Source organism: Hydra viridissima, unplaced genomic scaffold, assembly GCF_058129835.1.
Source record: "Hydra viridissima isolate aposymbiotic clone 2 unplaced genomic scaffold, HvirCarnegie_v1 scaffold_8, whole genome shotgun sequence".
Lineage (NCBI taxonomy): Eukaryota > Metazoa > Cnidaria > Hydrozoa > Anthoathecata > Hydridae > Hydra > Hydra viridissima.
In genome coordinates this window covers 13,648,884-13,668,281 of record NW_028324307.1, presented here as the reverse complement: position 1 = coordinate 13,668,281, position 19,398 = coordinate 13,648,884, and the positions used below count along the sequence as shown (strand labels likewise).

Sequence of the window (19,398 nt, the reverse complement as noted above, 5' to 3'; positions counted from 1 at the left end):
CGCATGTTGTTAGCGATTGGTTCAATTCTAATAAAATTCAAGTGCTTCCATGGCCTGCCAATAGTCCAGACTTGAATCCAATAGAGAATTTATGGTCATGGCTTGATCAAAAGCTTGGTAAAGAACAACTTTACAATTTGGAAGATTTGAAATCTTCTATCTCTCATCATTTGAAAAATGTGCCTGATGAAGTAATCAAAACTTTAATGAATTCAATGCCAGAACGAGTACAAGAGTGCTTGAAAACAAATGGAGGAACAACACGTTTCTAAATTATTTTTTTACTGCTTTTTGTAATATTTTTGAAAATGGTCTTAAAATTTTGTCCAATTTTTTTTCCTATTTATACTTTTTACTAGTCAGTTTTTTAATTTTTTAACATTATTTTGTAAAAAAATTATAAATTCTTTTATAATAAATATAAAATACAATAAAAATTCTTTCTAAAAATGTTTTTCTTTTTTTGATACCTTTTTCCAAAATAAAATTATACTAAGGTTAAAAATAAATTTTGAAAAAAAAATGAGTGGTCTTTAATTTTTGGCCACCGCTGTATATATATCTATATTCCTTCGCATATTTTATGACGTTTTTTGTTTTGATTTTGCGTTTCCGAAGTTTTAACTTCAAATAAAATTGAAACTGAAAGTATACTTCTTGATTAAAGACTCCAGTTTTCAAGGCAATAAAAATAAATTTATTAAGGTATTTTGTCTGGATTGTTCAACTACAAGCTTGATTCTTACAATTTTTACTCAAGTCTGTACTACAGATTCTTTAAACTGTTTTTTTCAAAACAAAACCCGGAAATAGTAATCAACTAACGTTCACAAAATGTGTAAGAAAGTTATCAGTTTTTTTTTTCGGTTATTTTTCTATTTTTTATATTGGTTTAGTAAAAGAACCTATGAACTCTAATGATAATTTTGTTATAATTGCTTAAATTAAGTTTAATATTAATTTTAGCTACCAAATTGTTGTCAGTAACACCAACCTACAAGAATATTTTGGATTTTCTAAATATAAATGATGGCATTATTTCTGTCAAATATCCTGATTTTATATTAACTAATAACCACTTTTTAAAAATTTGCAAAGAAAAAGGAAAATATAACTTGACTTGGCAAAATCTTTCATTATTTTTTACAACCTACTGTAAATATAATATCTCTAGAGTGATGCTAATAAAGTACTTGAAAAAGTTTAAAGATTATGTTGCAAAATTAAATAGAGAAAAAAAATTTGGACTTAACAAAAGCTTTTTTAAGCTCTGTTTTATCTTTTAATAATGCTTTTTCTGATGTTGTTGGTTTGTCACCTCATGCTTGTTCTACTTCTATCTGCAATAGTGAAATTGTTCCAAATCATGCTACTGTTTTTGTATCTTCTGACTTAAACCTGCAAATTGCTAATGATGATTTTTTGTGCTCTGTTACCCCGAATTCTATTGTATACACTCCTTTAGGAAATGGCTCTGAAAAATTTTTTTTTGAAACGCAAGTTAATGAAGAGAATCTCTCAGTTTCCAATTTAGATAAAACACTACCTATATTATCTGGTGATTCGACCTATCAAATAAAAAAATACAAACGGAGAATTAATCATCTCAAATTAAAAAATAGACAAATTTATAGGAGATGTAATGAATATAAAAGAAAATATCAAGCAATCTTGTCAAAATATAATGTCAGAAATATCAACAAAAGAGAAGTTAGAAAGGATTGTAGGATTAACCAATTGTTGCAGAAAAATTTTGAATTGGAAAAAGAAATTGATTTGGCTAGAAAGCGTTCACAATCAGATCAACAAAAGGCATGGTATTTAAAGAAAAAAATTGAAAACACTGTTTTGAAAACATCTGATGAAATGAATGATTCAATCTTAATGGAGAGTTTAAATTACTTTGAAAATCTTTCAGAAGAGCTGAAGGAAAGAGTTAACTTTTTTGAAAAAAATGTAATTGATGTTTTTGAAGGAGGTAGATATAATGATAAAATTCGCTCTGTATATTATGACCTTTTAAGTAAAAATGTTTCTGTTAATAATGTTGAATCTGTTATCAGAACTGTACTACAAAAAATGGCTGGTATTTCATGTGGCGCACTTCCAAAAAAGTCTTTGGCTGCTGAATTTTTTAGTGAAATGAACCTTTTATCAAAAGCTCAGGTTAGAGAGGCTATGTTGAATAGCACACACAATGTTCTTCATACAGATGGCACAAAGTATAATTTTAGAGAGGTTGGTAGTTTTCAAGTCACAACATCATCTGGAAGCTACATGTTTGGGATAGATGATATGTTTTCAGGCGAGGCATAATCTTATTTTGGAGAGCTAAAAAATTTACTCACTGATGTCTCAGATATTTTCTCCTGAAAAGGAAAACTATGAGGATGATCTTCGAAAGCTTATTTTTTCATTCAAATCTTTGATGACAGATCGCAGTATAGTTAATTCAAGTTTTTTTAGCCAATTTAAACATTGGAGAGAAGCAATTTTGCCTTTTGTTGTTGAAAACTATGATCGGCTTCCTTTAAATGAAAAATTAAAAATTTCTTAAATGCATCATGTTTTTTGTGGCTTACACGTTATCCATAATTTAGGAATATACGCAGAAAAAGCAATCATGGAATGGGAAAAAGTGGTTTAGCAGGAAGGTAGTATTCATGGTGGTTTTAAAAATTCTCAAAACTCACGTACTTTTGATATTTTGTATGAACTTTCAAAACTTACAAGTTATAGACATGGCAATCAATGGAATGGGAAAGCTGATGAATGGAAAGCATTTTTGCATAAAAAGTTTTCAAAAAATTTTATGGTTTCATTTCCGCATCATCGATTTAACATTATATTTTTACTTGGTGGAGCAACATATTTTCACAAAGATCATCTTAAAGAATTTGTTTTTAATCTTAATGGTTCAAATTTCCTTCATGAATCAATTAGGCATGATATTGACAACATAATTTTTCATGCTTTAACCAGAGCTCTGGGAATTTTTAATAAACTGATATCAGGACCTCTTTTCCGTATTATTGAAGAGGAGGATCATATTTTTTCTTTGAATACTGTTTGGTCGCAAATGTTTAATTATTTTGTTTGTTGTTCTTCTGATGCATCAATAATGTTAAGTGGTTCTACATTTTTTGATGTCAAATATCTCACTAAGGATGAAGTGTTTGATTGTTTATTTTCTTATTGTAATGACCCACTTTAGGATGCCTTAACACAAGAATGTCTTGAAGTTATATGTTGTTCGTGTTCGGTTATGATCCAGAGTCAGTTAAGAGACCAATTGCCTGGAGGAAATATCACAATCCAGATGTTGATGTTCTTGAGGAAACTCAAAACTGCCCACGTACTAACGTTGTGTCTGAACGTGACTTTGCTTCTTATGACCGCAGGTTAAAAATGAAACCTAACATGACAACAGTAGCTGCAGCTGGTGTCATCATGTTTAACAATAAAAAAACAGCTGATTGGCTAAATGGGAAATCACAGGAAGAAATTGCAAGGCTAGTTTTACTAGAAAGGCGAAATAGAAAAGGATATATCAGAAAGTACAGAGAAAAAAAAGCAAATATATTGCAGTACAAAATCAATGAGATGGACAAGCGCAAAATAGAAAAGGAAATAAAGGAACAAAAGACAAGCGAAGAAAAAGAGTTTTTGACAACAGAAATTGGAAAGGATGGTGGTTTAATTTTGTGTAAAGAGGATTTGGAGCAAACCCTAGGCACTGAAAATGAAATTCTAATGAAGTTGCAAAGACAAATTAAATTTCGAAAAAAAGTACTTCAGCAAAAATTTCCAGAAAAGTGGTTACAGTTAGGAGAAAAGGGAAAAGGTGAAAATTACAAAAAATTTGGTATAGTGGCATTAAAAACAAATGTGCCTGTCAGTCATTATGTGTATGCTTGTGTTCTTTTGGACCTCTGGAGCACTATTTAGGTACAGGTAAGTCCTGCAAATTGTTGTGTTTATGTACCTGTGAGTCATTATATATACACTTGACTTCTGTTGGAACTGTGGCCGGAATTTCATGTGATAATACTGGTCAATATATGTAAGTTTCTTTTTATGTACCTGTAAGTCATTATATGTATGTTTGTGTTCTGTTAAATCTATATATATATTTTTTAAACATCTTTATTTTAACAAGGCAACCACTGCAAGCAACCACTTTTAGAGTTGGAAGTTAATGGAAGAGCCAAGGCAAAGTTTATATAACTATATAACAATTAACAGACGACTTAAAAGATTGCAAAAAGATGGGTAATTTCATCATGCCAGACTTTATCGAAAGCCTTTGATATCCAGAGAAGTAGAATTTGCTTAACCACTTCTATCTAATGCTATGTAGAACTGTTCTGAAACAACAATTAGCAAGTCAGCTCTAAGACAAGATGGTTGAAATCCATGTGTTTTTTATTTTATCTGCAAATAGAGCCACCTTTAAGCTTTTCAGGATGATCAATAGTTTTGGCTAAAAGTTAACCCATTACTTAGTTACACTAGTGTGAATTAGGAGCGTTCCGTGCCACATAGTCTTTGTGTTTTGTATTGTGATGTTATTGTTGTGATGTTTTGTATTGATAGACAACTTGGCTTACCTTCTCGTGGTGTCTATTGTTAAAAATGATTATTAGGTTGTTTCATTACTGAAACTTGCTACCTCTAATCATTCACTAAAAGCCAAGAAATAAGTTTTAGAATAAAAACATTTTTTTATGTCATTTTCATTTTTTTTTATCTTAGGCATTTTCATAAGTTCACATGAACAATCCTAAAGAGTAAGTTTCTTATTTTATAATTATTTTGGTTTCAAATGTTTTTAATTTATATATTTTTAAAATGAATTAAAATATTTTTAACACATTATTGTTTATCTGTGTTTCTAATAATAATATTTTTACATTTTTAATATTGATATTTTTACATTTAATAATAATATTTTTACATTTCTGCTGTTATACCTGCCTATTGCTGTTGTAAGAACTCCAAGTTTCAAAAAGTAAGTTTCTTTCATTAAAAATTAAATTTTAACTTTATTTAAAGAACCTTCTGTCTGTTAAATAGGTCGTTCTGAGTAATTTTGACAGTTTTCAATGCACAAGAAATTTCCTTACACAAGAAGTTACTGATCAGTCGGTAAATTAAGCAATAGTTTTAAAATGTATTATTTGGATTCCATGATTCGATTATGCATATTTACATTGTAATTATAACTTAACCCCAAAGTTTAATATCCAAAACCAAGTGAATAAGTAAAAACCCTCAGCATGTAAAATAGAAGATTCTGGTCAATCCCATCCAATTTAAAAAAAAATTGGATCATTATGGAAAATTTCAAGTGAAATGTAAAAACAGTTCAAAAATATCAAATACATTAAAAGTCGATATGCCAATTGTTTTGTGCAGCCTTTTTGCAGTAATTTACTGACCGGTCTGTAAATTAAACAATAATTTCAAAATGATGTATTATTTGGATTCCATGATTTGATTATGCATATTTGCATAGTGTAATTGTAATATAGCCCTAAATTTTATTTTCCAAAACTAAGTAAATATGTAAAAATCATCAGTCTGTAAAATTGACGATTCTGGACAATCCAGACAGAATTGAATAAAAATATTTTGGCAATTTATCTTTTTATAGTTGGTAAATCAATATGGAAAATTTCAAGTCAAATGTAATTACGCTTCAAGAGTTATTCAAGAGTCAATATGACACCAAAACTAAGTAAATAAGTTAAAACCCCAAGTCTGTAAAATAGACGATTCTGGGCAATCCCTTCAGAATTAAATTTTTTTTTTGGTATTTTGTTGTTTTATAGTTGTTGAATCAATATGGAAAACATCAAGTCAAATGTAATAACGGTTCAAGAGTTATTCAAGAGTCAATATGACACCAAAACTAAGTAAATAAGTTAAAACCCACAGTCTGTAAATTTAGACGATTCTGGGCAATCCCTTCAGAATTAAATTTTTTTTTGTTGGTATTTTGTTGTTTTATAGTTGTTGAATCAATATGGAAAATATCAAGTCAAATGTTATAACGGTTCAAAAGTTATTCAAAAGTCAATATGATCCAAAATACTCTCTTTTTCGGTGCCATAACAATGCAAATTTTCCATACTTAAGCCCTATACCTTTCGTCAAAAAATCATCAATTTTTGCACTACAAAAAACTCAATAACTTTAGATCCGTTTAACTTCAAAGGCAGAATGACCCCTCATTTTTTAAGTCAAGTCAAGCTCTATACAATGATATAAATTATATATGTTTATTTGAATTATAAAAAAATCGTCTGGAATGGCTAGAAAAGTTGCTTGAAATAGGTGATGTGAGGATTTTATTTTTTGTGAAACTTTAGGTTTTACAAAGATCATTGTTTTGTATTTGTTTTTTTTTTTTTTTACTTAATGACCCGCACTAATCTTTATTAAAATGAAAGTTTTTATTATTAATGGTTTTCGTCTTAGAACAAAAAATAAGGAAAGGAAATAACATGTTATACAACCATCAAAAATTAAAACTATGGTTTAAAGAGAACATTAAAAAAAGCTGATTCAAGTTGTTATTTAAATGTAATATTTAGAGACAAAACATAATCTGTATTAAAAAAAAAAAACCTTCGCATGAAAGAAAACATCTGATTGAATTGCATTTTAATTATTGGAATTTCTATTGCTTTTTTTAACTTTCAAAACGTTTTGGAAACAGAAGCCAGAATATTCTGCCGTCAAAAGATTTTTCGGTGACAGCCGACAATAGCTACAGAAGAAAAGTGAAATTTATTGACTCTAATTTATAACAAGAATTGCTTAAATGCAATTAATAGACCAATGAACTGCATAAGCAATTGATTCCAAGTTTCTAGGCAATATTAACTGAGTAATATTGCCTAGAGCTTGATCCAGTTTTAAGTAAAATAGTCTAATATTTACAAAGATAACTTTTTTTTGGAAAAAAAAGTTATCTTGGTGTCCGTAGGGAAATCTAAAACACGATAATTGAACAAAACACAACTCATTTTATTTCAATTAAATATTATAAAATAGTTTTCACATTTTTAAAAATCTACATTAAAAATGACCAAACAAATTTTTTGAAAAATGCGTGATTTTTGTAGCGATATTTAACCTTAACATCTAATAAAATAGCTTGTTATTAAAATTATTATTGACATCTAACAATATAGCTTATTATTAAAATAAATCATGCTGAAATTTAAGCTACATTTTTCTAAGAGTAAAGAAGATGAATTATATTTTATGCTATGCAAGCTTAAAGACTAACTTATTTAATTATGAAAAAGATAGCATGCAGTCGTTTGGTTAAAAAAAAATTCTAAAGCGCTATGTTAAGGAACATTAAACACATTGTTGTGAGAGCTGAATCATGGGTTTCAACTCGCCCTACTATAAATTTCTACTCGGACAAAAATATGTCGTCCAAATTTTTTGTCGACCTAAAAATCTTACTAGCCTAATTTTTTATCTTGTTATTCCTTTGTTATCTTCATTTGTTTAATATTAGTTTTTATTCTCATCAATATAAATTTGTATCACACAAAAAAATTAAAAATCAAAGAAAAAGAAACTATATAAGTTAAAACAGTTTCTTTCCAAACTTCACATACTTCCTTTATACAGTGATGAAACAAAAAACAAAAAAAAAAAGCATTACTCTATTGGATTTAAGTCTTAAAGCTGAGCAGTCTAATTGTCTGATAACATTTTATTGGCAACCATCTAGTATACTTGGGACATTGAAGTTTGTGGATTTATTGGTGATATTTTTTTTTAATTATTGATTTAACTTAAAAAAATATTAAATACCACAGCTGTCAAGCTAAAAGTAAATAAAGGTTTTCGTTTCGAGCTGCCCCTGCTTTCCCATGTATACCCAGTTGAAAGTACCTCTTTTAAACTGATTTATGAGGTAAAACTGACATAAAAAGTAACAACGGGACAGATCTCACGCTAATGTAAGCAACAACCTTTCTTCGATAATTACATAAGGATGTCAAGAATACATGGTGTGACAGCAATTCACGAATATTTCGAGGCTCCAAAAGTACAGTTTATAAGGTAAAAAACATATAATTGTGCTGGAAGGGCTCAGATTCCAAAGTCGGTTAGAAAGACAACCAAAAATTGATAAATAGTAATAGTTCAATTTGTAAATAATGAGACAATTATTTAACGATTTTTACAAACAAGTCAAAAGACAAATGTTGATCAAAAGATAGCTGGCAAAACCTTTTTCAGAGAGCCATGACTAAGAGGTCGAAACAAAAACATTAACGAACTTGAAAGTAAAATTTCTTGTTTATGTTTGAACAACACTCAATTAACGAGATATATATAAAAAGAACGGTTGCGAAAATCTTGCAGAGAGGGGACCCTAGAAAATTTTATATAAGATTGAAAGATTATTTTTATAGGAGAATTGAAAGAAAATGCTTGGGGAGATTTGTAAAGAGAGAAAACATGTACTTGAAGTGAAGTAAAGTGCGAAAAAGTTTGATATATTCTAGTGATCTCTGCCCTTCTTATTTATAATTTCTAAATGATAAAAAAGTTGAAGCATACACAACAATAACATTACAGAAATACAGAATATACAAAAGATTTGTTAAGACCCTTACATTTATTTATATAGGCTTTCATAATCGTTTATTTATTTATTTTTTTCGAAGTTTAATAGATATCAAAGTCGATTAAAAATTAAAGTTACAACTTTTTACGGCTTTCGGTTTACGGTTTAATTATTATTTTTTTGAAGTTTAACGGATTTCGACATCGTTTAATTTAAGAAATGTCTCCAAACTGACGGCTCACACAAGATTGTTTATCTCTAGTTATAAGTGGAGAAGCCTGCACAAACCTCACATCAGAGTTGATAACACCATCACCACACTACTCATAAAAAAAATTCATAACTTTATTAATTACGTACACCTAACAACAATCTTTTGTATCTTGGAACTTTAAGTTGTACAATAACAGCTTCTTTATTCTAATTTTTATTATTGTTTATCTTATAAATTTAAATTCGTTTGCAGCAAATAGTAATGTCATTTGAAATAAGTTCGCATTTAGACAATTATTAGTTAGCAATTTGCGTGAACTTCAAGCACGTGGAGCTTTTTTCATGCCATTCTTAATTGTACCTAAATGTACGACTTGTTTACAGCCTTCAATACAATACTAACAAAAACTGCTTCCAATATCAAACTCTCAAATAATTTCGAACATGACGTATTAATGTGATTCGGTGGCGGCGGTAAGTCTTAAAGACATCACTATCCAATTATATTTTCCATTCGGCATAACAAACGGCAACTTACGTTAATCACTTGATTTAAAACGCATATGCTAATAAGTAGATTTCAGATCCAAAGTTGCAAAAACTCCCGCATCTTTTCGATTTTTTAAAATACTTTATGTTCACAGAAAGTTCACAGGGATTTTTTCAATATTTTATCTTTTTAAAATCTTGACAAAGTTTTATTGTGAAATTCTTTACCATTGAAACAATAGAAAAACGCAAAGCTGTTGTCACTCTAAGTTCGGCCATACCTTTCTTAAAAAATTTTCTATATCTTCTTTTACCGCTTATAACAGTGTCATTAAGCATTCGTTATAAGATTGTGGTAAAAAAAGGTTCAAAGTAATTTCTGCACTTGGAACCACGCGAAATAACTTTGCTCTGTCTATTTAACAATGTCATTTGCCGCTAAAATATCGTCTTTCTTTTAGTTTTAAAAGTTGTTCTGAAAGGTTCGAAATAAGAAGTTGAATATATCGGTGTAAATTCTATATCGTAAAATTAATTTCTCAATTACCTTTTCTTTTTCTGTTTTTTTTTTTTTTTAACATTGTTTTCTCATTAGGGAACGTTACTAATACCCCGTTCCCACCAACAAAACCGAGTTTTAATAACACTCGCTTTTAAAACGGTGTTTTATTTAGCTACCGTTTTATTTTTGGTGTGAATGGGGTATAATTCTGCCGTTAAGCAGATTAGGTTTAAAATAATATTTTCAGCTAACCACTGCGTCACATTTATTGTGACACAATTTACAATAAATTCCAAATGGCGTTTACTAAGTATATTAAGACATAATGGTCCTTTTACGAAGCGAAAGAAAAGAATTCGAAACCAGTCAGAATGAAAATATTAGCAGATCTTAATTGAAATCCGTTATATATCTAACATTTTTGCAAATTTGACTGCTTATTGCGCTATAGTTTACCACTGAAAAACTTACTTCTCGACTTAAAAAACTGTTGTTCTGTTTTATGTTGTATGTATTTACTGGTATTTAAAAAACTAAGTTGAATTTTTTAGTTCAACTAAAAATTTGTTTCTTTGACAAAGAAAAAGCTTTTAATAAACCTTTTAAAATATTTCTCCTCGATGTTGAGGCGATTGGATATTAAGGCGATTGGATATTGAGGGGGTTCGATATTGAGGTGGTTCGTTATTGAGGTGGTTCGACTTGAAATTTCAAGTTCGACTTTGTCAAGTCAGACTTAAAAAATTGACTTGAGCGAATGCGTAAACGAGACTTGAAAATTTCAAGTTCGTGCTTGAGAAAGTCGAACTTGAAAAATAGTCGAAGCGTTGAATTCAGGGCGCTTATCGGAAAATGCACTTCACAATCAATAGCAGCAATGGATATTTTTTACGGGAAAAACCTTTTACTGAAACAAATTCGAGTAATGATATTTGTATAATATACGATTAAACATAAATTCATCTTGGCATTTTCAGTTTCAATTCCTAAGTTGTGGGTAAACAATGGTTGGTCGTATGTACCACTTAAGTGATCAAGACAATATCTCTTGATTTCTCCATTTTAACAAATTCCATTTGAATTAAAATACATGGAAATGTTCTAGAAAATACAGAATCTTATTTTGACGCCTTTTGGGCATGATACTATACTAGAATGTATTTTTATTTATCTTTTTTCTAATACTTTAATGAAAGTAATGGTTTTTTTTTTTACAAATACTGAGAAAACTATTATAAACAAAATTTGTTTTCTCAATGCAAAAAAACGACAGCTGAAAACAACCGAAAAGGTCAATTACATATTTTAAGGTGGTAGTATTGTCAAAATTCTAAAATCGTTTATTTTAACCAAAAAATATTGATTTTTTCAGATAATATTAAAAAACTGCATAACACATTTAAAATAAAAAAAATAATTAAAGTTTCACATTTGGACCCACTTTTTGGGTCCCAAAACCTAAAAAGGTCAAAAAGCGGTTCAATAAATATTGAGACAATGATAAATGCTATAAACTCAAACTTTTGCTGTTTACTTATAATATATCAGAGAACTCATGGAAGCAAAATTATAAAGTTAGCTTAAAGCACCAAGTAGATACAGCATATACAACTAATGGGTAAAAATTTACCCTAAATCAGCCCCCTTTTGGAGTTTATAACTCTGCAAAAAAATAATTTTTAAAAAACATAATGCTTCAGTGAGTTCATCTCATATGTTACTATAACTGTACAAAACTTTAAAGCATCATAACAAGTAGTTCTCAATATTATTTATCGCAGCGTGCTAAAAAATGTCATTCTGAGAAATCAGCAATTTAATACAATTAACATTGAAAAAAACAAATTAATATAATAAATAAGCTCTCATTTTATTTCTAAAGATTTTTAATCATTCCTCAATGTATTAGCAGTAGCAAACTATGTTTTTCATGAGTTTTATTTAATTTTTTAAGTACCATACAGTATTTTTAAAAGCAAGAATTATGATTACCAAATTCAACTTTTTAAATTAAATAGCTATATCAATTGGGAGATTGAAATAAAATAAAACTCTAAAAAATTTAAGAACCATAAGCTATTCCTGCTCTTTCTTCATCTTGATCACTATAACTTTTTCGTTTTGCCCTAATTTGTTTCCGACGTTACTTTACTTCGTTAGTAAATTTTTATGCTATATTTTTAATTTTTTGACCTCTTTGATTGCAAAATGTACTACAGTTTTTACCAGGATTAACACCAAGCTCTAAATAAATGTTTAGCATACCAGCTAATCCTTCATTGAAACTTCTTGTATCAACTACAATAACAGTTACTATACCATTTAAAGAGTAAAGTCCTCGTTTCTGCCATGTACCATTACAAGAAACAGTAATATCTGAAATTCCAGTATCATCTCTTACTTTAAACTCAAGAGCTGTATTGATCGGTGATTGTGTTGAAAATATTTGTATGACAGCTATTTTTTATTTTAAACATCATTAAAAGTGGCTTTTTGAAGCGGAGGTGGAAAGTTTAAAAAACCACATAGTTTTTCTAATGCACTACGTCCTTTTCCAATTTCAAGCAATGCAATTACTGAGCGTAAATTTATATCAAAAGATTTCTCAGAATTTTTACTTGAAACTTTTTTACTGGTATAGAAACTTTGTATTCCATAAACACTCAGTGCAACTCAATAGCAACAAAGAACTTAAACCTTTTTTATTTTTATGATCTTTATTCATGTTCATAAACTTGCTCTTACAGTCAGGGCATGTTCCAACTAAGGTAAGAATTTGTAAAATAATATCAAGATCAATTAAAACATAGGTAGACTCATTTTTATTACTTTGAGGTTGTGGAATAGCTTCATTATTGGCAATAATGTTGCTGGTTGATGCTGTAAAGTTAGATAAAATGCTTAATGTATTTCTCTCAATTAATGGCAATTCTTTGCTCACAAAAATATCTTCATTTTGGGAAAGAATTGGCAAACTTGATTTTCTAGAAGTGCTTTTTCTTTTTTTAAACACTCTGTAGGTTCCAAATTTTCTTCTCCTCAAAGCATCAGTTTTCATATTGAGCAATTAGAAATAATATATCTTTTTTAAGCTATATTAAGTAATTTAAAAAACAATAATAAATGATTATACTCAGGCTATATTCAACATCAATAACTGAAACAGATAACATTTGCTTTTAAGTCACTTTACAAATATGACAAAAAAATAGGAAAATAAATAATTCTATCATTTTCAGCATGAATGAAAGTCCCAAGAAAAGTTATTTTCAAAAAATGAAAAATTTTGATACTTTTGACCATACTACCACCTTAACTTGATGTTGAAGCAGTCGCGAGAGTAAAAGTTATAATTTGGGGTTTTTAATTTTTTCACCAAAGTTCGTCTAAAAAATGCACATTTTTAGAATACTAAAGACAGTTTATAAATCCTTCATTTTGTAGAATGTAATTATCCTGCTTAAATTTAGACCATATTTGAGTCAAATCAGATCAGATATGAGTAGAAATGAATAATGCTTTTAATACATGTACATTTAGAAAATCGTCAGTTTGTAAATATCATGTTTTAGAAGGTTCAAAAAGAGAAGTCTAACATTATTAAGCATGGTAAGCTGCGTCTTTAAAATAGTTGCAAAGAACTTTCAGCTTATATTTTAACACACCATTCTCGTTACTCTTTCACTAAATAAATAGGCGCATAATTCAGAGTGTATTTGTTAAGAAATCAACACACGTCATTCGCTTTCAAAAATGGATAGAGTGCTACTTTATTAGTAAAGAGGCCTTGCATCTCAAGTTGAGATGTTTTTATTTACTTATTCCTTTCTTATTATATCTTCACAGTTGTCGCTTATGAAAGGGCAAGTTTCTAAAATAACTACATGTTCCCTTCTACCTTCATAAAGAGATTTTTAAACTAAATTTGTTGATGAAAATTTATAAGATTAAAATTTTAAAAAGCTTCAAGTTATCAACATCAAAAAAATGGTACAACTCATACATCTAACCGAACTATTTAGCGTTGGTTCTAAATATTGCATTATTTGTGACGTAGTAATTAGTTTATAAGAAACTTCAATAAATAAAACAAAAACGTCTTATCTACTAAATGATTGGATGAGCTATACTCTTTTCTTCTCACGACATTTTTTAGTTTTATCATCTCAAAACCAAAAAGAGACGTGTTGTAAACTTTTTGGATAATCCGTATTAAATCCATTAAGCCGCTCATCCAATCCAAAAAACATTTTCAAATTCTAGTTTTCTATCTCACTCAATTCAATAAAATAGTTGTTTTGAAACTATGACTCATTTAGGCTTAAAAGTTTAAGTATAAAGTATTGGAGTCAACAATAAGTAACAACAGTTGTTTAAAAAGATAACTATGGCGATAAAAATTACTTTATCCATTTTGTGAAAAATAATGCTTATTAATTTCTTTTGTTCGAAGCAAGCGCAGTTAAGCACTTTTTGAAAGAAATGTTGCGCGATCGATAGCAATCGAGTGCAGTTACTAAATCCTTTTTTTTTTCTCCACAAAACCTTTACAAATACAATTTTCGAAAAGATTATTGAGAATTAAAGATGAGTCAGAAAATTTACAACTCTTTTTTTTTGGTTTCATAAGTTTAAGTTACTTCCACTGTCTATAACGAACGACATAAAAAACGAACGGTACCGCTATTTACCAAAAAGTGGGGTTTTGTTCATGTGAACTAAAAAACCTTAACACAGATTTATCTTATTCAAGTTTTTCCTTTTTCTTTGAATCAATAGCAGGTAACAGGAAATTAGTTTCTTTGGATCAAAAGCAAGTAATAGAAAACTAATTTAATCTTCTGAAGAATCTATTTTCTTGTTTTGTTGATTCTTAATAACAATCCCACGTTTGATAAAGTTTGTGACACCTATCGCGCAGAAAGAGTTTTTTTATTGAGCAGTGCTTTGGAATTATTGTTAGAGAAACTTATATACATTAAACTTACACATTTTGCATTTAAGAAGAAGAAAAAGAATAAAAACGAAATGTAAGTTTTTATTTTACATAGTTATATATTTTATATTACAAACTTTAAATATATTCTGAGTACACTTATGGAAAATCTATGGTATAAACGTATAATATAATAAATATAATAAATGCGTTAACATCAAATATATCAAACCAAAGTCCATCTACAAGCTAAAATATATAGATCTAACCCATTGAAGGTATTTATCAAATAGAATCAGTTCGATTTAGATTGGTCTGTAGTTGTTTGAACAAATTAAGGTTGGACTAGTACTTTAGTAATTTTACGCTACGATTTCATTTGTTTTTTAATTACACTTTTTATATTTGATTTGTTCATTTAAAAGAGTAAAGTAAACAAATATGTTAAATGGAAGTCCAGCAGTGATGTCACTATATATGTTTATTCTTACAAATACCTTTATTTGGCTCTAGCGGTAACCAAATATTATGGCCAATTTAAATTTATTTGAAGATTCTATCAAAGGTGATCTTGCTGACTTCATTTAAGCTTATAAAGTTCAAAAACTATTAAAGAACGCGACATAATTTCATTTTTCTCAGATGGTGAAATCACAAAGTGTAAATTCAGTTTCTCTATGAATTGAAAGTTGATACGCCCTAGAAACTGAATTCTGTTATTTGTCTTTCAGTTTTGCTATTAAGCAATCCTCCTCATCATCAACATCATCATCACCATCATCATCATCATCATCATCATCATCATCATCATCATCATCATCATCATCATCATCATCATCATCATCATCATCATCATCATCATCATCATCATCATCATCATCATCATCATCATCATCATCATCATCATCATCATCATCATCAGCATCATCATCATCATAAGTATTTTTGTCATTTATATTCTTATTGCTTTACATTTTATTTACAATTAAATTAATCAGTTCTTGAATTGTCTGATTATTACAATAATGTTTAAAAGATCGCCACACTTTTTAAGACGTTTTTGAGATTAAAATTGTCTCAAAGTTTCTGCAATACTTAATATTGAAACTACAAAAACAAGGAACCAAAACAAATCTCATCGTAACTTACTGAGATAATCAGATTGCCGAATCTAAACGTAAATATTATTGGCTTATAAAACAAACTCTGAGAACGGTTAGGACGTGGGGGGGGGGGGGGGGGGGGGAAGGGGGAGGAAGGTGTTGTGTAGATATTATGTAGAACTTATTCAAGTATCATCTGCAAAGGAATTGAGTTGTGTAGTTGGTAGTAGTATGCATAAGTTATGTAATATAACGTATAAAAAGCCAGCATTTTAATGAGCATCGTGCCACTCCCTTCCTCCCCACCCTTCTTAAAAATATATTTGATTATCCAGTATTTTTAAGCTGTTTGCTAGAACCCAATTAAGTAAAAGATGACACATTTCAAGTCACACAGGTCAACAAAAATTAGTGCTGCATAAATCAAATTCATGAATAATTTCCTATTCCATACTTAATAGGAAAAACTTTTTCGTTGAAGTGTAACCAAAGCTTCAAAATTCAATTTTGTTGGACCATCTTTTTTCTTCTGATTACATTTAGACAATCTTTTAAACTTATTTCTTTTCTAAGCCTTTCAAATACTGGTAACCTGTTATTCAAAACGGATTTAATGTCGCATGCTTTCTCGAGTTAAAGTCTCTCAAACCAAAAAAATCAAACCAAACATTCATAAAATTCTCATCAAAAGTTTATTTAAAAAAAAAATAAAAGCGCCTAAGATAATCTATAAAATAAACATGAAACTCATTTTAACAAAAAAAAATCAAAAAACAAAACAACTAGATAAAATAAAATGCATACTAAAGAAATAAATAACGAATAAAAAGTGTTGCATGACCGTCAGCTTTTGTAATATGTATAAGAATTTGCATATATGTCTGAAATTAAAATTTGCATATATGCTCTTAAAGCTTGAACATGCTGAAAAAATGATGCACAAACATAATTACATGTTCGCTTATGGTCATAACTTCATCCAAAAATGCATATAAACGCTTAAAATTGATATGAAGTACGCAGTTTTTTTACTCTCCAGAACAATCACAACACAAAAAAGTAACTAACAAATATTTTACATGACTTAATTAGTGCTTAATTTTTGTCTTGACCGAGTCTTAGTAGATAACTGCATGGTTATTTACAGTAAACGAAAGTCCTAGAGTCTTCTTACCTATCTTAGTTTGTTGTGACAACTCCATGTGAGTTCACATATACATACATACAAACATACATACATACATACATACATACATACATACATACATACATACATACATACATACATACATACATACATACATACATACATACATACATACATACATACATACATACATACATACATACATACATACATACATACATACATACATACATACATACATACATACATACATACATACATACATACATACATACATACATACATACATACATACATACATACATACATACATACATACATACATACATACATGCATACATACATACATACATACATACATGAACCATGAATTTCCTAAAACATTATGATTAATCACTCAGAATTCACCTTGATAAAATTCACATTAATTTACATTTGTGAATCGCAAACCACGTAAAATATTTTGAATGATAAACTCCATCAGCTAAATCTATGGATAATGAATACTAAAGTTTAAGTAACTACTTCAGTGGCACCACACCTCAGTGGGCGTAACCGCCATAGATACAGTGTGGGATATCCCCCCTCCACTTCCCATATCTGTCCCCCTCGTCCCTTTGTATCAGTTTATACTGATTATTAAACTACTTTTGTTTATTCAAAAAGTAGTTTAATAATCATTATAAACTGATACAAAGCTAATGATGAAGATTATGTTTGAGTGTCATAACACAAAACATGGCGGCCTTGTTAACAGTGCTCGTGGATTTGATAAATATAGTTGACAATATCAATTGCAAATCCAAGAGCAAAACTGCTCTTGGATTTGCAACTGACATCGTCAACTATATTAATTGTAAGTTTTTCATTACAATTTTCGTTGCGTGAAATTTTGTTTTTAAATGTTACTGCAGCCATATGTGGAGGTGGGACTCCACATATGGCTGCAGTAACATTTAAAATCAAAATTTCACCCAACCAAAATTGTAATGAAAAATTCGGAATCAGAGCGAATATTAGGGAATACAACTGAATATTTCCTCAATATAAAATCGTTTTTTTTTTAAATTAAAAATAAGTATAAAACAAAGTTGGTTATTTTAAAAAAAAAAAGGCAATGAACAAAACAAAAAAAACAAACGAGTAATAATGTTAGTTAGGTTGTATACTTATTAGGTTGTCACTTTTAGAATTAAGCACTCAAACATTTCATACTTCATAAGTTAAAATTCTTCAATATAAAAAAAAACACACACATCTGGTTAGATGTTTTTTGGGAAGATTTTATCTGAATGGAACTTTAAAGTTAAATGGTTTAAAATATATTTATGATTGAATTTTATGTTAGCATATGACATGACAATTTATATTTGTCTCCGTGAATTTTTCCAAAATCGGTTGCATTTTTCGCATTTTTAGGGGAACAACCTAATAATAACCCAGATGATAAGCACGAGGAGAAGGGTGGCCCTTCCTACATTTATAAAAGAAATATTTTTTCTAAAAACAGTTTTCTTAATTAAAATTAATTTTATGTTTGTGTTATGCATGCTTTATTAAGGAATTTATATTTTATCTTTACTACTAATAAAAAAAAACAGTTAAGAGAATTATAGGTATCGGTAATTTCTGATGAGCAAAAAAAAAAAGATAACAGGAACAAAAAAAAAAAGATTTATTACCTCGTGGAGTCGAAATGTAAAAAAGGAATTAAAAAGAGATAAGGTTTTGCAACAACTTATGCCTGGTTTGGGTTAAGTAGTAAGTCTTATTTAAAATTTATCAACATGCAAACGGATTTGAAAAACATCCATTTCAACACGAGAAAATTTGCACAGTATTTTGCACGGTATAAGATAAGATTTTTTAATTCTTTATATGAAAAGGAGAGTAAAATCTAAAATGGAGCTAGTAAAGATTATCCATAAAGTTATAAAAATGGTTTATAGGGTAATTCCGTATGAAATCATCCAGACCATGACAGCCTTACGTCTCAGAATTTGTTCATTTTTACCTCACTTGCAGTACATATTAAAAAAAATTACAACTGCGAAAACTTTAGTTAAAAATACACATGGGTTCCAGAGATATCGTCAGTTAAAATAATGCTGACTCAGCATTTTAGTGATTATCTGAAGCGACTACAAAGCACACTGATCTCTATAATAACTGGATAGCGCATCTCTAATATCAAAATTGACGCCAAAATCGCCATATTGGAAAGCCCCAGAACGCTGAAATCTGATATGTGTATTAAAAGCGATAAGCCGAAAAACAGAACTTGAGGCTTACGGGAATTTATTTTTTGGGGCTTTCCAATATGGCTATTTTGGCGTCAAAAAATTAGAAGTTTTGCTCGGAGTTGCGCTATCCAGTTATTATAGAGATCAGTGACAAAGCAAC

At 29.1% G+C, this 19,398-nt stretch overlaps 1 protein-coding gene and 2 pseudogenes across 2 annotated transcripts in view; 2 read left to right on the top strand and 1 right to left on the bottom strand.

Annotated features, from left to right (window-relative positions):
* Nucleotides 1-701: 701 nt before the first annotated feature.
* Nucleotides 702-4,172, top strand: LOC149885223 (uncharacterized; annotated as a pseudogene). Its single transcript, XR_016454783.1, has 2 exons — nt 702-838; nt 967-4,172. The product of XR_016454783.1 is annotated as an uncharacterized LOC149885223 (transcript).
* Nucleotides 4,173-11,976: 7,804 nt separating this feature from the next.
* LOC149885222 (uncharacterized) lies at nt 11,977-12,867 on the bottom strand (annotated as a pseudogene).
* Nucleotides 12,868-15,438: 2,571 nt separating this feature from the next.
* The window catches only part of LOC149885220 (uncharacterized), a gene marked incomplete at its 5' end in the record, with an annotated part of 39,594 nt that continues 35,634 nt past the window's right edge, over nt 15,439-19,398 (top strand). The window contains 1 exon segment of the mRNA XM_090094654.1: nt 15,439-15,669. Within this exon segment, the coding sequence (XP_089950780.1) occupies nt 15,439-15,669 (231 nt within the window).